The sequence below is a fragment of the Tauraco erythrolophus genome, chromosome 2 (genome assembly GCF_009769465.1).
Source record: "Tauraco erythrolophus isolate bTauEry1 chromosome 2, bTauEry1.pri, whole genome shotgun sequence".
In the NCBI taxonomy this organism is placed as follows: Eukaryota; Metazoa; Chordata; class Aves; order Musophagiformes; family Musophagidae; genus Tauraco; species Tauraco erythrolophus.
In genome coordinates this window covers 36,519,371-36,543,151 of record NC_141466.1, presented here as the reverse complement: position 1 = coordinate 36,543,151, position 23,781 = coordinate 36,519,371, and the positions used below count along the sequence as shown (strand labels likewise).

The 23,781-nt window shown below is 38.3% G+C and overlaps 1 protein-coding gene across 2 annotated transcripts in view; it reads left to right on the top strand.

Moving 5' to 3' along the window:
• Window positions 1–20,652, top strand: part of SENP6 (SUMO specific peptidase 6) — an 85,916-nt gene extending 65,264 nt beyond the window's left edge. For both annotated transcript variants that reach the window (XM_086608267.1, XM_086608266.1), the window contains 10 exons: window positions 118–224; window positions 309–425; window positions 1,304–1,426; window positions 1,679–1,771; window positions 7,859–8,292; window positions 11,274–11,377; window positions 13,502–13,590; window positions 16,408–16,476; window positions 16,562–16,712; window positions 19,615–20,652. In XM_086608267.1, coding sequence (XP_086464393.1) covers window positions 118–224; window positions 309–425; window positions 1,304–1,426; window positions 1,679–1,771; window positions 7,859–8,292; window positions 11,274–11,377; window positions 13,502–13,590; window positions 16,408–16,476; window positions 16,562–16,712; window positions 19,615–19,824 — 1,497 coding nt within the window. In that variant the 3' untranslated portion in view covers window positions 19,825–20,652. The remainder of the gene's footprint in view (window positions 1–117; window positions 225–308; window positions 426–1,303; window positions 1,427–1,678; window positions 1,772–7,858; window positions 8,293–11,273; window positions 11,378–13,501; window positions 13,591–16,407; window positions 16,477–16,561; window positions 16,713–19,614) is intronic.
• Window positions 20,653–23,781: the final 3,129 nt, after the last annotated feature.

Here is a 23,781-nt window from a genome sequence, read left to right as displayed (position 1 = left end):
TAATAAATGAACTAGGAAAGGAAAAAAGCCAAACTTGAATTCTTTCTCAAAACCTTATTACCTTTTTGGTAAATTTGAGCACAGTATGCAAGTTAAGACTGACTTTATTCTTTTAAGGTTGCTTCTGAGTCCAAAATGCAGCAGCGAAATAAGCAGTTACCATATTTTGATGATGATGAAGAAATTGGAGAACCACATACAGTATTTATTGGTCCTATAGAAAAGTAAGATATTTATCTTTGCCCTGTAACAATTCTCTGAGTTTTTTGGCATTTCATATTTATTACTGAATGTATTTTTCTTTCCAGGTTGATAGTTTATCCACCTCCTCCAGCTAAAGGTGGTATTTCTGTGACCAATGAAGACCTGCATTGTCTAAATGAAGGAGAATTTTTAAATGATGTTATTATTGATTTTTATTTAAAGTAAGTTTTATTTCAAATCAGTTTTTGGTCATCTTTTACTTTGAAACGTGAAAAGTTCTAACATTAAAAATTCATAGGTCAGTGAATAACACTTGGTCTCCAACTATGTATAGCTCTGATTTTAAAAGTTGTTTTGTATTTTTGCAAGAAATTTTGTTTCTTATTCTGTCCAGTGACATTGTTCTCACTTGGAGAAAAGGTTCTTTGAAATTTCTTAGCATCTGAAGAGGAATTTTAACTGCAAGAGGGTGTGGGGGGGGTGTGGGGAGGGAAGCCTTTTGAAGTTTAATTGTTTTTTCCAGAGTATTTGTGTTTCCTGAAATTTCATTTGTTTTGATGAACATAATACATAAATTAATTTTTTTATGTCACTGATGCCACAGGTGTTAGAAGCATATTAAATTGTTGCATGCTGCTCTCTTTATGCTCCATATAATGTGCATATATATAATTTATTCATAATAAGATAAAATAATATAAAATGTTTATAATATTTTAGATGTTGAAAGAAAATTAGTGCATTGCTCTGGGAGCGTTTGGAGATGTAGTGGTTCAGTTAAAAAGTACAGGTCTTTCCTAGATAGATCATATGTAACCCATTGAAAAATTGTTTTCCTGCCATGACATAACAATAAATACAACAGCAGCAAAACGATCTCTTGATTGAGCAGAACACTTAATACCTTGGAATATTGACACAGATATTGCATTAATGAGTTCCTGTGGTTAGTTAGCTCTAATATTCTTACAGCTATTTTGTGAAAGGCTGCAACAGTTTGGTGAGGAGATAGCACTCTTGGCAATCCTTTTTACTCTGGTGATGAATACTTCTGAGTTAACACCTCCATGAATTTTTCATATTTTTTTTAACTGATTAGGTATTTGGTACTTGAAAAACTGAAAAAAGAAGATGCTGATAGAATACATGTGTTCAGTTCATTCTTCTATAAACGCCTTAATCAAAGAGAAAGAAGAAATATTCATGAAACTTCAAACCTTTCGTAAGTCTGTTGATAAGTCAGTTTCACTAAGAGCTAAGTACAGTGAAGACTACAAGAACAGATGCTTTACAGAGATAAAATCCTTACAGACAATATGATGATACCAAGAGAACTCTGGGAAGCATCCAGTCCTATAACAAACATAGAATGTGCCTTGAAAATCTTAAGCTGTTAAGGTGAAAATATCTGGAAAAGTAGTCTTTCAATTAAAACGAGCCACCCTACAAATCACGTGTTGGTTTCTTCTTGCAGAATACAACAAAAACGACATGGGCGAGTAAAAACATGGACACGGCATGTTGACATTTTTGAGAAAGATTTCATTTTTGTTCCTCTTAATGAAGCGTAAGTAAACCTACCTTTTTACTGCATTTGGTAAAGACTTAAGCTTCATAATTCTAAAATTGAAAGTTATATTATAGTGTGAATTGAAGTTAAAAATAAACATATTTTTCCAGGTGATAAAAACAAAACAGTAATATGAGACGTTTAAGTGCACTGTTGTAGTATAAGTAGTATCAAGACAATATAAAGACTGAGCAAAAATGAACTTTTCTGAGTACTATTTCTGGGTTTTACCTGGTTCTATGGAGTTCTTTCTTCTAAGCTGTTGTTGTTGATAACTTTTGGATTTTCCTTTTTGAGTCCTTACGTTTTCTTTCAATGAGATCTCTTTGGTATAGATGAGATCTTTTAGTTACAGTAAACCTGTATCAGAAGAAAATGCAGTTGAAGATCTCTACTGCCCTGTATTGGGACCTCTATTATTTTTCTTTATATCCTTTTGTCCTGATGTTTTTCTTAGGTCAGGAAGCAGACTGTTAGTATTCTACTGGTTGTTAACTTTTAATGATATTTGCTTTCCTTAAGATCAGAGCAAATTGTCACAAACACATTTCTACGTTTCACAAAAAGAATCTAAGCAGCCCTTATGCCAGAATATTTAGGAAAGTTCAACTAATGCATTTTGAAGATATAAAATAAAAGCATAAATAAAGCAAGGACAGAAAGACAGGAGAATTGTAACTGACTTATCATACGCATACCTAACTGATCTTTTGAAAATTAAAGGAATACGGTGGGTTTTTTTTTAATTAAAAGCTCTTCAAAGAAACTTATATAGATACTGTGCCATTGTGCAGTGGGAGAAGAATTTCTAAATCTCTTTTCCCACCTCCTCCCCAGCTGAATTCTGAGGCTAGCTGTAGAGAGGCAGTTATGAGGTAACGAACCATAGATCTGTCTTTGTTATAAAGTTGTAAGTAAATTCCTGAGAAAGCTTTTAATGAGCAATGACTTTAGATTTTGAGATGCTCTGATGTCTGTACAGCCATGGGAAGACAGATGGTCCTTAGGTGATGAAAATGACTTGGGTGTAAGATATTCCTCCTGTCCACTGCAGACTTCATCCTTGCCATCCTTCTTCCCCGAAGCTCTAAGTACCAGAACTTTAGTGTCTGTCACTCAAATTTTAGTTGCCTTGGAGCTTGTTACATAGTTTACTTCCCACCGTCCTCTCTCCTGTCATTCACGCATCCACATTGGTTATGTGCAGGAGAAATGAGACTGATTATGCTGCAAATACCAGACAGTGTGATTTAGGAGTGACCTGAAAATGAAAAGAAATAGTTTTGTGGTTTTACAAGAATTATTTATATTGCAGGTAACTTAGCACATGGTAGTTTTCACTGTTTTGTTCATTTTACTCATTTATTTTGTACATTTACTGTTAAACAACTAAAGCAATGTCTGCCTTAGTAGTGCAGCTCAGTAGGAGTGAATTTGCAGAACGAAACAGTTTGTACTGAAGGCATGATGTTCATGCCATGTGTGGGTTGGGAATTTTGCTTTGGAGTAGCTTGGTCTCATAGACCAATCCAGTAGTGAATAGAGTGTGAAAAGTAAACTCTTGGTGTGCATCTTTCATCTGGAAATGATCCTGTTCACACTTTTTGAAACTGTCCTTCACTGTTAACTGAAACTTTTTAAGTAAGTAGTGATAGTAGGACTTTTCGTTTGCAAAAGTGGTTTCCTGATATGTACAGTAAGAACATTGCAGAGTAGAAAAGTAAGTATCCAGGGAGATGAAAAAGTGGTGGCTTGATGGGGGAGATTGGGGGGGGAAGTGTGTTTGTTTTTTATTGTTGTTTTTGACCTGCTTTCTGGCAAAGAAAGTGTAAGTTAGATCTTCCATATTTTTTTTTTTTAATTTATTGTTATTAGCTGCTAGTATTTTTCTTGGAAGCACCTTGCTATTCTGTTTCCCTTCAAATACATCGCTTCCCTCATCCCCTGAAACCCAGCACTCCGTTTTGAGAAACAAAAAGCTGAACTTCTTTGGAGGGGATGCTAGCATATTGAGGAAAGAATCAGTGACTTGACAATTAAATATTCCCATTATGATGAGTAATTGGTATCGCAGGACAGAGAGGAGGTTGGGGAGCTACCTGGGGAAGAACACAGAAACCAGCAAGTATGAAGGCTTCTAGGCTCTATCCTAGTAGCAGAGGTGTCACTTGCTTAAGTGCCTTCTCCTTCCTTATATTGCCATGACACAGAATAGCAGGTTTTACCAGGTTACTATATATTTGATTGCTCTTTTCCATGTATTCTTGTGTTTCAAAATGGGTCAAGGGCAGAGAACCGGAGTTGCCTTAAATTATTCAGTCAAAAAGTGTTTTGAGGTTTTGCTGGTTACCTAAACCAGCGAAGTGTCCTCTTACTTCTATATGTAGCTCCTGTCTTTACGTTGAATTGACATGTAAATCGTGTTTTATTTTCATTAACTTCACTACAATTCCACTTCAGGTGCTTCTTAGCTTCTCTGATACAGAACCAGAAAGTTTTATTTTTAGAACTAAACATACTGCTGACAAAAGAGGCAATAGGTATCAGTGCTGATTTTTGTTTCTTAATGGCAGAATACTAACCTGAAGGATTTCTGATCTGGTGAGCCAGTACAGTATAGATTCGGTTTGTGTAAGTTACAGCCTCAGGCAGCATTCTGCAGCTGTGTGTATAATGCGTTGTGAAATATATAGCCCCTGGACTTTGTCTGGTAATAGGACTGTGAAACCTTGCTTTTGTGCCAAATACAACATTTTTAGATATTTGTGGTGCTGATTTGTGTATTAGTTGGGTTCTTAATCTGCAGTGAAGTCTTTTGGATATGCAGGTCTTATGATGAAGGCTGTGGGCTGGGACCTAACCTCTATACTAGGTTGCAGCTTTTTCAGAAACTCCCTTGTGTGATTTCTTTTGTGTTATGTAATTTCCCCACGCTTCTGTGGGGAAATTACAGAGTCCTCCTTCACGAGGACTGTCACGCTTTGTGTTGACAAGAATGGAGATGTTTAGATGCTGTATGTTCAGTTGAGTGTAACTTCCAACTACTTGGTGTTTGACTGTCTAGGTGTTGTTTGGTTTGTTTTTTTTTTTTTTTTCAGTCGAGGCGTTGTCTCATAGCTTCAAGGGATTAGTGAAAACGCTAGAATCACAGAGAGTCAGTGGTGAGGAGGGAGACCAGTTAACGCCTGTGGTGTACAGAGAGCAAAATACATGCCATTCTGTGTGGGTTTTGGAGGACTGGCTTTAAGAATTTTTTCAGCATGCCTTTGCCTGGACACCTGTATGTGCAACTTAGTGTGGTGTAGCAAGGCTTTCATCACCCACTTCTTTTCCATCAGTTTATTCCTTTTCTTCATAGATAATGATTACAGAATTCGCATACAGCCTTGAGTTGCCTAGACTTTCCCAGTGTTTGCAACTTGACGCATTGAAGCACTGCAGGTATTTTTCAGGAATTTGCCAAGTGATTTGATGTTGATAATTAGTCTTTGTCAACAGAACCTTCTCTATGTGGTACAATAGCAGACCAAAGGTATGGAGGAGTTTCTTTGGTTCCAGTGAAAGATCTGCATTCATTACTATTATAAAACCTTAATCTGTGGCAAAATTAGTCTGGTTGAAAGCCAATCTCAAGAGTTTCTTTTGCTTTTTTGTGTCTTGAATTTAATATGCGAAACAAGTTATTCTAGGAGTTGAGAAAACTTGAGAGCTTCTCTTGCGTTACAAGAATGCTGCTAATGGTTGCTTTTGATAATGCCTCTCCTGTGCTGCCTAGAATTATGCTTTTTTTTCATTTAGGACACAGGTGTTTATTGTGGCATCTGGTTTTAAGAGTACCGTGTGGAAATTATTGCTTTGGAGTTGCTGGACTTCAGTATCTACTTCCAGAAAGTCTTTCCAGTCTCTTCTGTAACCACTAGTTTAGGGAACGTGGGCTCATCAACTAACATGTTGTCGAACTGCAGTAACTGGAGGTGGGAAGGATGAATCTAGGGGAAAATTAACTTCAGACCAGTATGGCGGATTTAACCATCAGTGTCCTTTCGCAGTACAGTCCTTTTTGTTCAAGTCTCCAATGGAAATAGGTTGTTCTTTTAAAAGTTACAAGCTATTTTTAGATCCAGGTTAATTTGCTAGTCTGTTTACATAATTGGTACATAAAGCCTATATTAATACAGCACACACAAATTCCAGGGTTTGACAATGCTTAATATATTCGTTTACTAGATGTAGTGAATGCCTCCATACTTCACATGCTGCTTTCAAAGGCTGCTTACTTCAACTGCCATTGAGTTTTGATGTAATTTAGGCTTCATAATGATCTAATTGTTTTTTGACATGTCAGTTAGACATGCATTTCTAGCTATTGCTTTTTCTTTTTTCTAAATCACATTTCAATGTGACTTCACCTGCATAATACATAGCTAGGTTCTGTTTTGTTATTTGCTGTAGGGAATCAGAGAACCTTCAGAAAATTTCTAAATCAGGTCAGTCGATATCTCCTTGCAATGCTTCAGTCCCTGAATTTGCTGCTGCTCCATTTCTGATTGAGTGGCAAGTCAGTGAAGTCTGAAGAGGCAAGGAGATAAGGAGGAAACTGGGGCAAAACTTGGTTTGTGTTGGGAGATACAACTATTTTTGATCCTGAAAGGGTTAGAATATTCGTTCTGCAAAGGGTGTGGAGGACAACAGTCTTGGTGATGGCATTACAAACAATCTGTTGTCCTCTTTTTTAATTCACTGTTAACAAGATTTCTTTGAAAATGTGAAGTGTCATATAGAATTGGAAGATCTTATAGGCAGAAGAATATGGGCTATTCAGCTATACCGTTAGATCTGACTACTTGTGTTGCTAGTGATGAACTACTAGAAAACTTTATACAGCCGTAAAACAGGAACTCTACAATCTCTAATTCATGCAGTGATAAAGAAAACGTTAAAAAAGAAATAAGCTTTAATTCAAAGAAGGAAAAGAATGTATCAATGTATCAAGTATGGGCAAATTGAAATAAATGTTTAGACAGCACCTGTTTTCAACTCACTGCATCATATTAATGAATTTGTTGGTAACTACTTGCATGCCACACACATCTGGGTCGTGGCAATCCCAGGCATAAATACAGACTGGGTGGTGATTGGATCGAGAGCAGCCCTGAGGAGAAGGACTTGGGAGTACTGGTGGACGAGAAGCTCAATATGAGCCGGCAATGTGCTCTTGTGGCCCAGAAGGCCAACCGTGTCCTGGGCTGCATCAAGAGGAGCGTGGCCAGCAGGTCGAGGGAGGTGATTCTCCCCCTCTACTCTGCCCTCGTGAGACCTCACTTGGAGTACTGCGTCCAGTTCTGGAATCCCCAACATAAGAAGGACATGGATCAGTTGGAGAGGGTCCAGAGGAGGGCCACGAAGATGATAAGAGGGCTGGAGCACCTTTCCTATGAGGACAGGCTGAAAGAGTTGGGGCTGTTCAGCCTGGAGAAGAGGAGGCTCCGGGGTGACCTTATAGCGGTCTTCCAGTACCTCAAGGGGGCCTACAGGAAAGATGGGGAGAGGCTGTTCAGGAGGGCCAGTTATGATAGGACAAGGGGTAATGGTTTTAAAATAGAGGGAGGTAGGTTCAGGTTGGATATTAGGAAAAAATTTTTTACTATGAGAGTGGTAGAACACTGGAACAGGTTGCCCAGAGAGGTGGTGGATGCTCCATCCCTGGAGACGTTCAAGGCCAGGTTGGACAAGGCCCTGAGCAACCTGGTCTAGTTGGCGATATCCCTGTTCCTTGCAGGGGGGTTGGACTAGATGACCTTTGAAGGTCCCTTCCAGCCCTAACCATTCTATGATTCTGTGATTCTATGCTGTGATCTTACCATTAGAGAAGACTGTGGAGGCCTGAGTAAAACTAGCTCAGAAAAGTAAACAGCTATTACAGTCTATCTTTGATAACTATAGGTTGTAGGGTTTGGGGTTTTGGGTGCATGTGTGTGCATGCGCACTCAGCGTTTTGTTTGTTTTTTATCAACTTAAGGTTTAAGCGTGAGGATTAATGTAATTGCTACATTTTAATGTGTTTTTTTTTTTTTTCCTTTGCAGTGCTCACTGGTTTTTGGCTGTTATCTGTTTTCCTGGTTTAGAAAAACCCAAATATGAACCAAATCCCCACTATCATGAAAATGCTACAACACAGATAAAATCTTCCTCCTCAGATGGAGAGCGCAACTCACCGTCTCCTTTGCCAAATGAGTTAGATGCACAAAACTCGCCTTCCAAGTCCACAGCAAAGAAGGCATTGACCAAAAAGTATAATACAGCTTTAATTGACCCAAATACTGAAACAGAGGACAGCGAGTCTTCATGTTGCAGAAGAAGTCCTTGTAGGGGAAAGAGTGCTTTCAAAAAAATAAGTCAAATAGACAGTGACGTGGAAGAACCTAACACTGTGGAATCAGCATGCCATAAACTTGACCATAGGACTCCAGATGAAAATGGTATACAGGGTGAATTCACAACTGCTAGCCAATCTATGGGTATGTAATTGTAAAAATATGCATATTTTTATGTAAAATTTGGAGATTTCACATCTGTTACTACTTTTGCAATTCATACTTTGAAAGTTTAGTATGTGACTAAGTTCGAGTGCTTGCAATATAAGGAAGTTATAGCCATTGCATATAAAATGTTTCTGTGGCTGTTGACATAACTTTCATGGCATAAGGCTGGAGATAAAACACTATTTTCCTGAATCAGATTATTTTTTCAGTCATGTGACCTTTTTTCACACAAAATCATTTTGTGGATATCACTTGCATCACTTAAGACAGTAGTTGTTAAGGAAAGAACAGAGGTTGACCATGGATCCTCATAATGTATGTGCATGGGGGGAGCTGTGCAGTGTCTTCTAGCATTTGAAGTTTTAATGGTTCAACACCATTAAGTTCTTTAATGTCTTGACAGAAGGTATGTAGAAAGACTGAGAAGAAAAGAATAAAAAAAATTCTCTCACATCACCTTCATGTTACGTTTAGAGAGGCTTTCTCCATGCCTTGCCGCTCTGGAGGCTGATTTCAGTGATCTGGAACAGCGCTTGTACCAAAGTGAACAAAGGAGATGACGTACTTACTTTTAAAGGTAGATGAAGGAATTAGGAAAAGATTGTTTTCTCTGCTTGCTGCAAAGCGTGTGTCCCCTTGAGGCACACAGTACAAAGCATATGATCATGCAAAAACTTTTACTTTGGTCACTGACAGTATTGCTATTGTCTTAATCTACACAGTAAGTAATTGCATAGTTTATAGTACAAGATCTGAGAAGATTATCAATCGTATGGTCTAATCTGTATCCTGCAGACCATTACAACTTTAATATCTTTTTGGGTGTAAACACTCTCCTACTGTCTAATCTAAATTTACTCATTTGTGATAACATTCTCACTTCTCTTAGGAGGTCTTGGAGTCGGGTGAGAGGTTAGGGGTATGTGTAGATCTCTCATTTGAATTGATTTTTCCTTTTAAATGTGATTGTTACTGTTTGTGATATTGATGCTGTATGATATGATCTGATATGTCTTGGATGCTGATACTGTTACTTGTCTGTAATTAGTTGGAATGTACTTGATGACATATTTTTGCTAGGATTACATTTCTTTTTTTTTAATGGCTGCATTGTATTGGTGTCTGATGGTCATTCTGTTGCTGACAGAAACGCACAGTCTCTCTTGCGTAGCTATTGCAGATGCTGCACCCTTTCATTAATGCAGACATTCTTGCGGGTCACGGTCCCAGCTTAAGGGTGAGATTCAATTTGGGATTGACACTAAGCATATGTTTAGGCGGCTAAATTTAGATGCGCTGTGTATCTAAACTTCCAGATGGAAGATGGTGATGTAGGCCTTGGGTTTTCTGCCCAGCCTTCAGCTGTTGCTCCAGAAGGGTGTGGATCTTGACTCTTGACTCTGCCAAATCCATATATATGTCCTGGATATCCTAGGATATGTCAAAAGACAGCAGGTGCTTCTTTGATAGTATAGTCAATGAAACCAAAAGACCTTCTCTTCTTACCCTAAAGCAGACACAGAGTAGCTGTTCAGTTGAATAGCTCTCTGCTCTGATTATGGTCTCCACTTACCATTGTGAGACCCTAGATGCCTACCATAGATGGGAACCTAAACTTAGATGTCTCAATCTCAAACCAAATCCTGGTGTTGGACTTGTAAATCAGTAGGAGTTGATATCTAAATAACTTTGAAGTGATCATCCAAAAAATATTTATTTTTATTACTTAACCCCCTTTTTATTGCTCAGTTCTTGTATGAGATGTGATTCCTCTTGATACTGATTTTTATTTTTTACGAATCTGTCAGCAGTAAGTCATGTTAGTATATGGCCTACTTCTTGTGCTAAGGTCTTTTCAAAGATACTAAGTAAGACTAATTCCCAAGTTTGTCTCTGTGGAACTTCACTGGTAACCTCTTTCCAAAGTGTTACTTCAGCTTCTCTGTTGAAGTGTTCTCAAATGCAGGTCGTCTCCATTTTTTCCATTAGCTAGTTCACTGCCCTATTTACTGTTCTTACAGAAATCCTGGTTTTCTTTAATAAGTAGTATGTCCTCCAGTGACACCATAACCAACACTTATTTTTGTGATTGTTTAGGTATATTATATAGCCCTTTTCTAGGAAAAGTTTTCTTATGAAGAGTTCAGGTTTTGCTGAGTTACTCGTTTTTCACTTATTTTCACATAGTTTATTTCTCCTCTGAAAATGTGTTCTGAAGTCTTACATGGTAGTATTCTTCTTTCACAGGTATAGCTATACCATTTATTATTTTTTATTTTTTCTGCTGCTGTTTCCCAAATTACTAAATATGTAGAGGGGTAGGGAGTAAATTTACAGATACTCTTTTATGTAGCAAAACAGTGAAGTTTCACAAACACTTCTAAGCTGCTGCTCCCAGGAGAGCTGATCCTGCATTCTACTCTCCCTAGCAGCGTGTTCCCAAACTGCCTTTTCCCTTTTACCAGCACAAGTCTTCATTATAACTGCACAGTGAATCTGATCAAGGAACTGATTCAAGTTAAAAAATAATAAGCTTGTGACTGACTTTCTCAGTGTGGTGCACTGTGCGTGGATGTATTTGGTCCCATGGAAGGAACCAGATATAGATGGGAATAGCGGTTATATGAGGGACCAAATGAGACTGGCCCTTTTGGTAGCAGTAGCAATTTATACTGTTGTAGAGACTTCATGGAACTACAGGGTAATTTCATGGTGGGTTTTGGTCTAGGTCCTTAGAATTTTTTTAGGCGTTTCACAGAATAACAAACAGTTCCTGCTGGGTTACTTTGAAGAAACTTTTCACTTTTATTCATATGCATTAATAAAATATTATGTTAGCTGTAACACAGTTACTGTGAGAAATCCTGAGCAAATCTGAGGTGTTTAAAATTAGTTTGGTCTTCAATGATGATGGAGCATTTGATGTTTAAGTATACTACTGTCTGTGATTGATACAGATGGATTGCACAAAATCAGGCTAAACTATAGTGAAGACTCAGCTGATGGCAGTAAACTAAATGAAGACGAGCTTATAGATTTTTCTGAAGACCAAGATAACCAGGTAAATAATTTAGCAATCTTATTTGGGAAATGTGAACTGTCGTGTTGGTATTTTGAATGGGCAGCTTAAAAGCTGTGTACAGATTGTAAATGTACATTGTCTAAAGCTGTCCAAGTGTCAAATCCAAAGTACTGGTTACCGACAAAAATTTGCAAATTAGCTGACAGGAGAGGATTGTACATTCATTCATTAAATTATTTAGTAGGAAACTGCTGTACTGATCTTACATTTAATTTTGTGAGTCTTTTGCATAGTGACCGTATTAGGCAATGATTTTTATAGAAGCGTGTTGACTTTGAGAGTTTCCATCTTTCATCTCCCCCACCCCCGTGTTTATCTACCAGACCCAAGAACAAGTTACTCTTCTTTCAGTTGCGTTTCCTGGACATAAACAGACACTTTTATAAGTAGGTGATACTCTGCTGTTTTGTTTCATCGGTGCTTCTAAGCAAATTTAAACAACATGGATTAATAATCAGGTAGTGTTCTTGTTCAAATTGGAAGACGTTTAGATTTTAGCGCTGTGGAAAGACTGATCATTAAAATGTCTTTTCCTGACTCACTCCTGGGTATGAGGGCATTATTCCATAGCCCTGTTGCTTCCACAGGGTAAGTTCAATGTGTGCAAGCTAGGAGTTACACATTTTCTCTTCCTAATTGGCCTTCCTGTTCACGTTCCAGGTGTATGACTCCAAGTTGTCCAAAATAAAGAATCAGAGGCTATCAAATATACGGTCTAGGAATTACCTGTTTTTCACCTTTGAGTCCAGAACAAACAATCATTTTCTCAAGTGCAGCTATTTGTAATGGCTTCCAAATAGTATGTATATGTCTGCACACATATAAAAGCTCCAGTTTATGGTGAAACCTAATTACACTTTTCATACAGGCTCAACCCACCTCTCCTGTTGTGCCACTTGCCCAAATGTTCTGTGATTCTCAGCTGATGGAAGTGGCTTTCTGTCTACTTTGTAGCAGTTAGAGTTCCCTGAAGATGGAGAATGAGTAGTAGAGCATTTCAGATTTGTAGTACATGGCCAGCTGTGTTCCTTGAGAGGAGGAAGAGATGCTGAGTTCCCTGTTTGCAGTGTAGCTTAGAACTTAACTCAGAGTGAAGCTGTCACTGATACCTTCTAGAACGCACAAAGCAAGCGTGAAAATGGTAAACCATGACAGGCTGAGTGCACCTTCACATCTGCCAAAAATGGAGTTGAGGCTGCAACAGAAACAAGTGTATTAGGAGCTAGGCAGTAGTTTCTAATATGATAGCAACCTCATGGCATAGCATGAGGATTTCAGTCATAGTGTTACGTGTTAGTGAAGTGTAGTGTACGTAATTCTCACCAAAAATTTCACAAATCGTGCTGATATGGGGGTTCCCATTTTTGGAAAGCATCTCTTTCCCTATAACATAATGGTCTGTGGTAGCAATAGTGAACTCAAGAGAAGGGTAAGAAATCATGGATCGTTGGGTTACTTTTAGATACAAGAACGTAGTGGTTTTGTTCCTAAAACTGCCATATCCTTCATAGCAATCAATATTGAAATCAGAAGGTCAAAGGATGTTCCCAGGTTTGTGGCATGACTGGTTTTGCAAACTGTGATGTATAACATCACGGTGGTTTAATTTCCCTTGCCCTAGGAACAAAGTTGGTGCATTCTGGAGCAAAGATCAAATTTTACTTCCGAGTTCATTGCAGATTTTGTCTCATTTCATCTAGAAGATAACATACATGAAACCGCCAAGCAAGTTTCTAGTAATCATTAGCAAGGGAAAGTATTGCTAATTTAGATTGTAACTAAATAATGGAGATGCACCTCATTTTAAAGCAGCAATGCTTTGAAGATGTCAGTTGCAGCTTTTTTGTAGTTTGTGCGGTCATTAAATAAATAGCACTATTCACTCTGTGTTGTTCCAGCATGGATTTGAGAAACTGTGTGACTAAAAGTTGGTAATGCAAACTTTACAAACAATAAATGGTTTCAGGTTAACGCTACCAGTTCTTTATTAAACTTGAATTATTGGTCTTGAATAAAAATGGTAAGTATAGCAATAATTTCTTTTGCATATGTTTGAAAAACAATATTAGCTTTTAAACACTTGTAAACATGTTGCTTCTGTAGGAAGACAGTAGTGATGATGGTGGCCTTGCAGATGATAACTGTAATTCAGAAATGGGACAATGGCACTTGAAGCCTACTATCTGCAAACAGTAAGTATCATAACAGTTAAAATGGAATTTTCATTAAAGGTTATGAAATTTAAGACAGTAATTATGGGAAATGGTTATGCATCAGTCTTCAAACACTTAATCAGCACGCTATTAGTGTCTGAGAGAGCATTTTATACTTCATAGTATCATCATCTTCAGTGAGCAGAAAATTTAATGAATGAAACTACAGGTGAAATTATAGCTTTTTGGGTTTCTGTTAAGCTTATAGGCTGCTTCAGGCAATTGAAGATTGTTTCTTCAAATAAGGCTGTTTGATATCTTGCACTTAGATTCCAACACAAAGAAGGTACAGAAACATGTTTAAATGTATCCTTCTGTATAAAAAACCAAAAGTCTTTAAAATCTTTAGTATTAATTTATGCTAATTAAAACCTTCGTCACCACTCACTTTAGTACAGGAAAATGGGAATAATTTTTAACTGCCTCCATTTCTTATCTAAATGTGTTCTAGCTGTTTCTCTTTCTTGTCTCTGTTCTTAGTAGTATTCTATTTTTTTTTCTCTCTGTTCTTAGTAGTATTCTTTTTTCTCTAATAAGAATGTTCCACAATACTAAGTTCAGTTACATTTTTTGTTTACTTTACCTGTTTTGGATTTTAAAACTCTTAATTTTTGATGTTTGAAATCCAAAAATTATTTATTAATAATAGTTGACTGCAGTTGCTTCTATTTTGATGTGACATGAAGATGATCCGAGGGCTGGAGCACCTCTGCTACGAAGACAGGCTGAGAGAGTTGGGGCTGTTCAGCCTGGAGAAGAGAAGGCTCCGGGGTGATCTTATCGCAGCCTTCCAGTACTTAAAGGGGGCCTACAGGAAAGCTGAGGAGGGACTTTTTACAAGGGTGTATAGTGATAGGACAAGGGGCAATGGCTTTAAACTGAAAGAGGGGAGATTTATATTGGATATAAGGAAGAAATTTTTCACTCAGAGGGTGGTGAGGCACTGGAACAGGTTGTCCAGAGAAGTTTTGGATGCCTCATCGCTGGAAGTGTTCAAGGCCAGGTTAGATGAGGCTTTGGGCAACCTGGTGTGGTGGAGGATTTCCCTGCCCATGGCAGGGGGGTTGGAACTAGATGATCTTCAAGATCCCTTCCAACCCTAACCATTCTATGACAGAAATGCGTGATTCCAAATCTAGAAATATTGTTACTAGTATTGCTGTCTTCGCAATTTCATTTGTATTTTTTTCACAATTTATTTATCCATTTTTATATTTCTTTTTTTGTGGATATAATAGTTACTAGAAAGGTAAAGGCTTTCATCATACATTCTTATGGTGAAGGATAAAGTTATATATTTATACATGGTATGGAATGTGTATTAATTGTACTTAATATGTTTTTATGAAGGGCTAAAAATCTATCAGTACATTTTCATGAAGGGGTAAAAATCCATCTGTGTAGTGGGTTTAAGCATATTTATGAGCTTCTCATTATAGCTTGGCTAAATTTGTCCTGTTCTGGTGATGGATTATCTGTACATAATGCTTTCCACCAGACATTATTTTAATCCAAACATGAAATTTCCTAAGATCTTTGACACTTAAGTATCAGAAGTCATTAAGGGCACTTAAATACTTTACAATTAGCATATTTTAAAATTACTTCTATATGAAAAAGAAAATTACTTGAAAAGGCTTTCACTTCTTTCCCTCTCCCCAGACCCCCAAGTCCTGGGTTGTGCCTTTTTAAAGACCATTGCCTGTATCAATAATAACTTTTTAAATCAAAAATTAAAACAAATACAAGTAAAATTAAACATCATTCAAGTGCTTATGCCTAAAAAATTGCATACTTGTAAAATAGTTTATAAATGCAAACCTGTACACAAATGCATGCAGATATTGTGTCTGAATTTACTAGTTTGCAGTTTCTATAAAGGACACCTTGTCTGAATGCATGCGTGTTACTGTTAGAAAAGAGAAGGCTGAGCTTTGTGAAAAGTAGTTTGCATCGTATTTATCCCTCAAAATGCATCTTACTGATACCTGAAAAGAATACCTGCTTTCTAAAACTCCAAAACGAGTCTTGGAAAGTTCAGTTTCCTTTTCAGGTATCATTACATCTAATGCTCAGATTCTGAACTCTGGTATGAGTTAGCTTTGATGTATAAATCCAGCTGTTGCATACAAGGCAGCTGATATGATTGTAATATTTATAGCTACTGCAAAGGTGGTATCCTCTAGATCAAGTGATAGGATGTAGTGTGCAAGAGAGTGTTCAAGCAGACTTGGTTGTCTCAAAAATGTTTGTTTATGGATACATTACTTTCCTAAAGTCTATCAGTGTGTGTTTCGTGGGTAATTATGAGGTAGATTTCACATTCATTTGTTGGGATCACTTGCATACTTAGTATCTTCATAGGTGCTGTGGACTGTCCCATCTGTCCTCCAGCTGCTACTCCAGAATGGCCTCTGTGCCTTACTTGAGTCTCTTGCCCATGTCTCAGATACCTTGTGCATCTAAAAGAGCACTAGACACTTGAGGGGGTTTTAGGCAACTAGATTTTGCCTGTAACAAATGCTTTCAGTCTGACACTACTATATTTTCTAAGTGCATCCCGAAGTTCTCTGTACTTAGTTTATGGTTAAATCTAAAGATAACTTTGCATTTAGATATCCCAGTCAGGGGATTATAGCAGCACTGGCAAAACTTTATAGTATTGATCTAGTATTGATCTAGTTTTGTTCAAGGTCACTCCACAAATTATTTCATAGCTAGCTAGCTGTGTATACCACTGCGTTTTCCAAACTGCTGTAAAATATTGTGTACTTAAAAGTCTGTATTCTCTCTTAGACCCTGCATTTTGCTTATGGACTCCCTGAGAGGCCCTTCGCGGTCAAATGTTGTGAAAACACTACGGGAGTAAGTTTCATATCTGGGTTTTGGGGGGTATTTTTTGGCAAAATTCTGCAAGAAAAGTTTTAATTTGCATGGTCTTTTATCATAGATATTTAGAGGTGGAATGGGAAGTCAGGAAAGGCAACAAAAGAAGCTTCTCCAAAGATGTCATGAAAGGTTCCAACCCAAAAGTGCCACAACAGAACAATTTCAGTGATTGTGGAGTGTACATACTGCAGTATGTGGAGAGCTTTTTTGAGGTATGTATACCTCTTTGTGTAACTTATTTTCTTGCAGCAATCAAATATGAGCTATTAAAATTATTATTTTTATAACTATTTATTAGTTTATGCATTCTAGACTAATGTATACATTAATATATAACAATTACTTTTGGAAAACTAATTATCACTGCTAGTTGCACATATGTATCAGAAATTGGAAGCCGTGGGATTTTCTGAGAGAATGTTAAGAAAATATACTTAGGGTCTCCCTTTTTGTTCTTATCGTGCATATACTCTTTAAAATTATCCAGTAAGAATCAGAGTTCAAATCTGAGTTCAAAATCTGAACTAAAGATGTGGTACAAAAAGCTTGTTCTTTTTCCCCTCGGAAATGTGACTGACTCAATTCATTAATGTGATACAGCTTGTTATTTTAACTTGCATTAAGACATATAAGTGGAATCGTTAGAGCTCCCTTCACAAGTGGAGGCTTTAGCACCTTCAGGCCCATGTTGGGAGGAGAAACGATGGGCGAGATGCTGCCTGCATGGGACACTAACTCTGCTTACAGCCCGTAGTACTTCAGAGCACTGTTCCTGAACTCTTCTGTAACTAACCTGTCCTGAGAAAGCTGGTGGCTGCTTCTCCATTGCCCCACTCCCCCCTGGTTCATACTTAAAGAGGGCAGCAAGGCTGTAGCATAGCGTGTCCATGCAAATCGGAGCCCAAAGCTTTTGGTTTATCGGGGAGTTCTTGAGAGCTAAGAACCATCTTTGAGTGCCTCCCATTTTTTTTACGTGGGGCAAATGAGGAGTAATCAAGTTTTAGTAATCTTAGCCCCTTCCTTGTTCCAAATTGATTGCTGAATTACAGCAGGCCGAAGCCCTTGCCCTGCCAGGTCTTGCAGCATGCGGCAGCGTTGCCTGCTGGGGAACAGGGATGGCGTGTAGATGTGTCAGACAGCAAATGACACGGTATTCTCAGATGTGACACTAATGGGAAAGGAAAACCTGTGCTGGCTGCACAGTACTTGACTGCCTTACAGTTACCGAGCCAACAAGTTCAGCTGCTGATTTATTTGAAGTACCTTCGTTTTATTAATAAGGGTTGAAATCCCGATGTGTTTCCTAAAACCAAGACCCGTTTGACACAGGGTAGGTAGTGCGGTGAGAAGCGTACCTGTCGGCTGTCACGGCGAGGGGTTTTCAGCCCTCCCTCCACACCACCCCTTCGGCCCGCGGGGGACACCTCTCTGTCCCGCCGAACGCGCCGCGGCCCCCGCTTCCCCGTGGGCGGGGGGGGTGCGGTGAGCGGGGCCGCCGCCAGGGGCCGCCGTGCTGCTGGGGCGCGGCGCCGTTCGGCGGGGCTCCGCCTGCAGAGCCAGCCGCCTGCGGCCCCGAAAGCCCCTGCAGTAGGAGCCGGGGTTTTGGGGGGTGGGGGGAATGGGTAGTGTCGGTTCGCGGTGAAAGAAGCTGCAAAGCAAGAAGGAAGCTCCGAGGCAGCAGAATGCATGCGCAACTGGCTTCTGACCCGTATCCCTGCTTTTCTTCTTCAGACTGAATAACAACAAAAAGGGTTAAGGGTGCGTTCAGATTAATTTGAAATACCTTTCTATTCTTGGTAACCACAGTAATTGTTTTTTGTTAATGTTCTTATTCCTTTGTCTGGCCTATTTCATGATTGAAACAATGGAAAACCTGTTCAGTTTTTGCCCATGGTTTTCTGCATCTTCAGTGTCATTCTTCTGAAGTCTACTTACTGCTGGTCTTAAGTAGCTTCATTGGCAGAGTCAGTTCAACATAGGATTTTTTTATTGCCATAGTATCTTGCTGATGTTCTGTTTGGATGCGGAGTAATGTTGTTAGTGCAGCACTAGGTATTGACGTGTTCATTTGCAGAACGTGACTATTTTTTTCCCAAGTAGCCTTGATAGTGTTAGCTCAGTGGATGAGTGCAATTCTCTCTTTAAATAACCCAGTTAGTGATGTAAACTAGAATACACAAAGGGAGGAATTTCTTTGAAAGAAAACACTGTTCCACAAGCTGTTGTTTGGTTAGCTTGAAATTGTTGTACAGTGTCACAGAAGTGGCATAGATAATGTTTCGTAATTATAATTCTCTTAATTCTTTGGATGAATGACCTCTAGCAATAAAACAGATTCATAGAATCATAAAATGGCATAGGCTGGAAGGGACCTTAGAGATCATCTAATCCAACCTCCCTGTCACGGGCAGGGACGCCTCTCAACTACACCAGGCTACTCAAGGCTCTATCCAACCTGGCCTTGAACACCTCCAGGGAGGGGGCATCCACAACTTCTCTGGGCAATCTATTTCAAAGTCTCATCACCCTTGTACTGAAGAATTTCTTCCTAAGATCTAATCTAAATCTGTTCTCCTTCAACTTAAACCCATTTCTCCTTGTCCTGGTGGTAGCCGGGAGCTTTCACAGACCCTGTTTTTTAGAGTGAAATGTAAAACCAATTTTCCTAGTCACTTGTGGTCTTAAAGGCATTTGTAAGACCAGGAGTATTTAGCAACAGATTCCTAATCAGCTCTAGATTTTGATGCAAGTTATCCTTAAAAAAAAAAAAAAAGTAGTACTATATCATTACAATAATTTTCTTTTTTTTTAATTAGAGCAATTTTACACATGTACGCAGTCAAATGCTTTGTCTAAAAGATGTAGCAAACTAAGTAGATTATTTGGGCATTCTTATAACCAGAACTGTGATCTGGATGAATGTTGCTCTGTAACATACTGAGCTTGGTTGATTTTACCTTAATTGTACATGTACAAAACACACAAATTGTAGAAATTTTGTTTCATGCTGATGGAATGAGGTGGGGAAGAATGTACTTTTTCCCCACTACAGTACTCTCCAGTCTTTTAGGTAATAACTCCTTACTGTAATATCCAAATGGCCTTTCTTTTCAGAATCCCATTCTGAGTTTTGAGCTACCAATGAACTTAACAGACTGGTTTCCACGCCCAAGAATGAAAACCAAAAGAGAAGAAATACGAAAAATAATCCTGAAGCTGCAGGAACAGCAGAACAAGGAAAAGAAGGGACAAAAGGACCCAAGTTCAATGGAAAGATCTTTGCAGGAAAAAACAGAACAACTTATCAACAGCAGCTCAGACTGAATGTTGTATCTGTTGCATGTTAGCCCCACAATCAAACCGAAATATACATTTTTGTCTGCCCAGACTAAAAATTTGGCGTATTCTCTGCTCAAAGTTACTTGGGAATGTTTAATGCCTGTATAAATGTGTGTCATAAAATGATTTAATTCCCACAAAGATGTGTATTAAGTAAGCAAGTCTGTACATATGTTAATGAGGCCAACTTTTTCAGCATTTGTAATTACTTTTTTCCACTTGTTAGGGAGCTTTTGTTATGTATTTCTGTTAATAGAACTTAAATAGCAACTTCTAAACATAAAGCAAATAAAGAAAATATTTATAGGATAAAATGGTTAACTTTTTCTTTTCCAGTAAAGTTGTAATGTTACAGGCTTAAGTAACACATAGGGAATGATTTGGTAGTGAGATAATGAATTCATATTTTGACCCTATTTAGTTGCCCTTTACAAGATTATTCTGCTTGCGCTACAAACAATAATATGGGTGTCTCAGTGTACCATGGCCTCAGAGAGGGTGATTCCCATCCTCCCAGTATCTAAGTGTAGGCAGTGTAATAGTTAATAGGACTGCTTCAGATTGGGGTTTTAAAAGATACGCATTGCAATTAAAATTCCACACTTGCTTCAGTGGGATGGGCTAGGGAAAGGGGGAGAATGCTCTTTGACCAGAGATTACTATTCAAACAGTATTATAAAAGTGGTTTCAATGAAGTGATCTTGAGTGATACTATTAAATCATATTTTGTGGATCCCAATTGTTGTACAGGTGTATTTTGAGACTTTCTTCATTATAAAATTGTATTTTGGTAAGTGTACTTGGAATAGCAGATTGCCCACATTACATTTTCTATGTTACAATTCTGAATGTTACATTCATATGTGCTTTATCTAAGTAATGAACATTTAAAAAGAAAAAAAGTGTATGATTACTATTTTTTGTAATATCCACGCAAAAAAAACCCCAAAATACCAGTGTTCATTGCTTGCTTGCTTGTTTGTCCTTGGCTTTAGGTAGCATCAGACTGATGTTGGGATTTGTTTGGATATTTCCGCTGTATTTTGATTTTACAACAATCTAAAATGCCATCGTTGCTTGAAGTGCAGACGTAGCCTTTTATCCTTGTTATAGAATGGCTTTGGTATTCAAATGAGGAAAAGAAGAAATGAGATTTTGCAGGGATCTTTCTCTCTCTCTCCAGTCTTCTACTAATACAGGTATCTTTGAAGGGCTCCAGAAGCTGTCTCTTCCCAGGAAGGAATCTGTCGGGGAAAGAGAGGGAAGGTCCCTCCTTGCAGATAGTATTTTCTCATCTGATTTTCCCACTGGCAATGTCATTTGTCATACCTGACTCCTAAAGAGAAGAAGCAGAGAATTCATGACCTGAACTGTGTGTCCCCCGAGATCAGTTTTTATACACAAGATCAAGTCTAACCCAGTACTTCAGGTTCTCCGTGACTTCTCATTCTCCCTAAACGCTGAAAACGTGGCTGCTACTGACGTTACTGCCGGGGCGTTTCTGCACAGATGATTATCTCTGTGAAACCCTCTGTTTAAAAGGGGGTTCACTCTCCAAGGCAGAGCAATACAACCGTGGGCTGCTGATCTTTTGCACAGATAACCTGTGAGATTTAGGGGAGTTGTTCATTCCCTCATCCCTTTCTTCTCGCATAGACCCTGGGCCCTGTGGAGAACATGTAAGCACCACATACCTCTGTTAAGTTGGAGATGACTCCTACACAGGTTTATTGTTGAAAGTATGTGGGGGCAGTCTTTTGGACTACAAATTAAATATGTATTGTGCACACCTCCGAGTTGTTTCCTCCAACAAATTTATTCAGTATTCTTGCCATTGGTGGGGAAAAAAAATAAAATAGTTTCAGATTGTTTCCCTGCAGGGTCTTGTATATTTGGCTTTCGTGCAACTGACATACTGGAATAGTAGTTTATACAAATCCAAGTAAATCAGTGATGGCTTGTAGAGAAGGAAGGAAAATGATTTCTTGGAAATACAGAGAAGAGACAATTGCAAATAGAATGTATTCCTTCCCAGTCTGGTCTTTCCCAATGGTATTTTCTAATTATATGGAATATATCCAAATTTGGTCAATATAATAGTTGGGTTTCCTTTTTCTAACATTCGTGATGCAGATTCATAATTTGATGCTGTAGAACTATTTGGTTCTCTTGCTAGGAATGGCCTGGTGCTTCCTCCTTTTCCTTCCTCTTTCCTGTTCCCCCCTTCTTCCTCCCTCCCCTTTTTCAAAGCTGTGAAGAAAGTGTTTGATTTATTATTTAATGTTAAAGGTCTCAACATCTTCAGTCATATACAGCAAGCTAATATACATGTTAAATATAGGAAACTTATTTTTTTAATAAAATGTGATGTTAATAGAAAAAACGCACAGAATTAAGAATGAGTTATTTAAAACCTTACTGACTTGGTTTAAAAAGCTCACTACCGCATGTGCTTGCTAGGTGTTTGTTCGTAACATAATGGTCAGCTACGCTACAGCGTTTGGAAATCTAACAAGGGGTTTTAGCAGTGAATTTTCGAAATCCGATGTATTCAGTGGAAGTTAGTGGAGCGGGGACTAGATAGGTTTGTTTAATAATTATATGACAAGACATACACTCTGAGTGTATAACTTGTGTATTCCTCTATAAGACTTAAGATTACAAATGGTTTAAGAGAAGCAGGACTGTGTTCTGCAGTGTAAGGTATCAGATGGCTACCTAATTAAATGTATCTGGATTGTTTTTCAGGTCAGGTAGAATAACAGTTAAGAATTCTTATAAAAGTTTTAGATTACTTAGCATAAAAAATGCATGTACTTGTGGTGCACATTTGCAGGATAGCTGCAAAAGCAGAAGAGACATCTAAGTAGTCCCTTGTGACATTCCTATTTTTCTTGCTTAAGAAACTGAGTACGGTCTTTAAAGAGAGACTCCAAACAGAAGAACTGTGCTGTTGATTTTTGAGGTTGCACCGCTTTTTCGTTTTGGAAGAATCTTAACTTCCAAAACATCCAGTGAAGAAAGAGTTGAAAAATCAAGCAAACCTTACACCATGATGAGAAAACCATGCTGATGTTTTTTGGTTTTAACGTATTGCGCAGCAAACGAGTAAAGCAGAACAAGATGCTTTTGCGTGTATGATTTTTAATTCCTGTTAACATAGTTCCTCTGGAACTGAACTACTAGACTTCTCTGATGAACTGCAGCAGTTTCCTTAGTTTACCAATCCACTGCAATTTTTTACTCAGATTTTTAAATAGAATGTATTTTCAGTCGCTGGTTAAAGCTTTACGCTGCACTTCGTTGATAACATGATACTTGTGTTTTAGCATGTGAACAGAAGAAGTAGCTATAAGGGTGCTTATCTTCTGGAGTCCTGATTCCTGGGGCCGTACTGGAGTCTGGATAAAAGATTTTATTTCATTTTGGTATGACACTGTTTATAACAGTCTTTCTTAAATTCTGCATACTCAGTACCTCTAAAGAACCTCTGTGCAGTGACTTGGGTTCACAGAGGTACTTCATCTATGATCTGCCCAAGTCTTTTGACTCTTTCCATCTACTACTGCAAATCAAAGGGGAGCTGATGTTACAAACAACAACTTTGAAACAGTAAGAGTGAGGTAACAGCCATTTTACTTATCTTTCACCACCATATTTTAAAACCAAAGCCTTTCTGCTTAACTCGATCTTGCCTGCTCAAAGATGTGACGAGATGTCCGTTTTGTAGGCTCCAGTCTGGTTAAGTGAGGGTGTAATCTGGAAAGCGACTGCTCTCTCTGTTGTGGTCTCTTGCCATTTTCTGACAGGCTAGATTTTGCTTGCTTTTAACAAATTTCCATGTGGAGCCAGGCAAACCTGTGGTTACAAAAGGAAACTTGGTAATGTATACCATACTTCAGTGATTCTTTACTCAGTTGTGCGAGTAATTGCTAGCCGCAA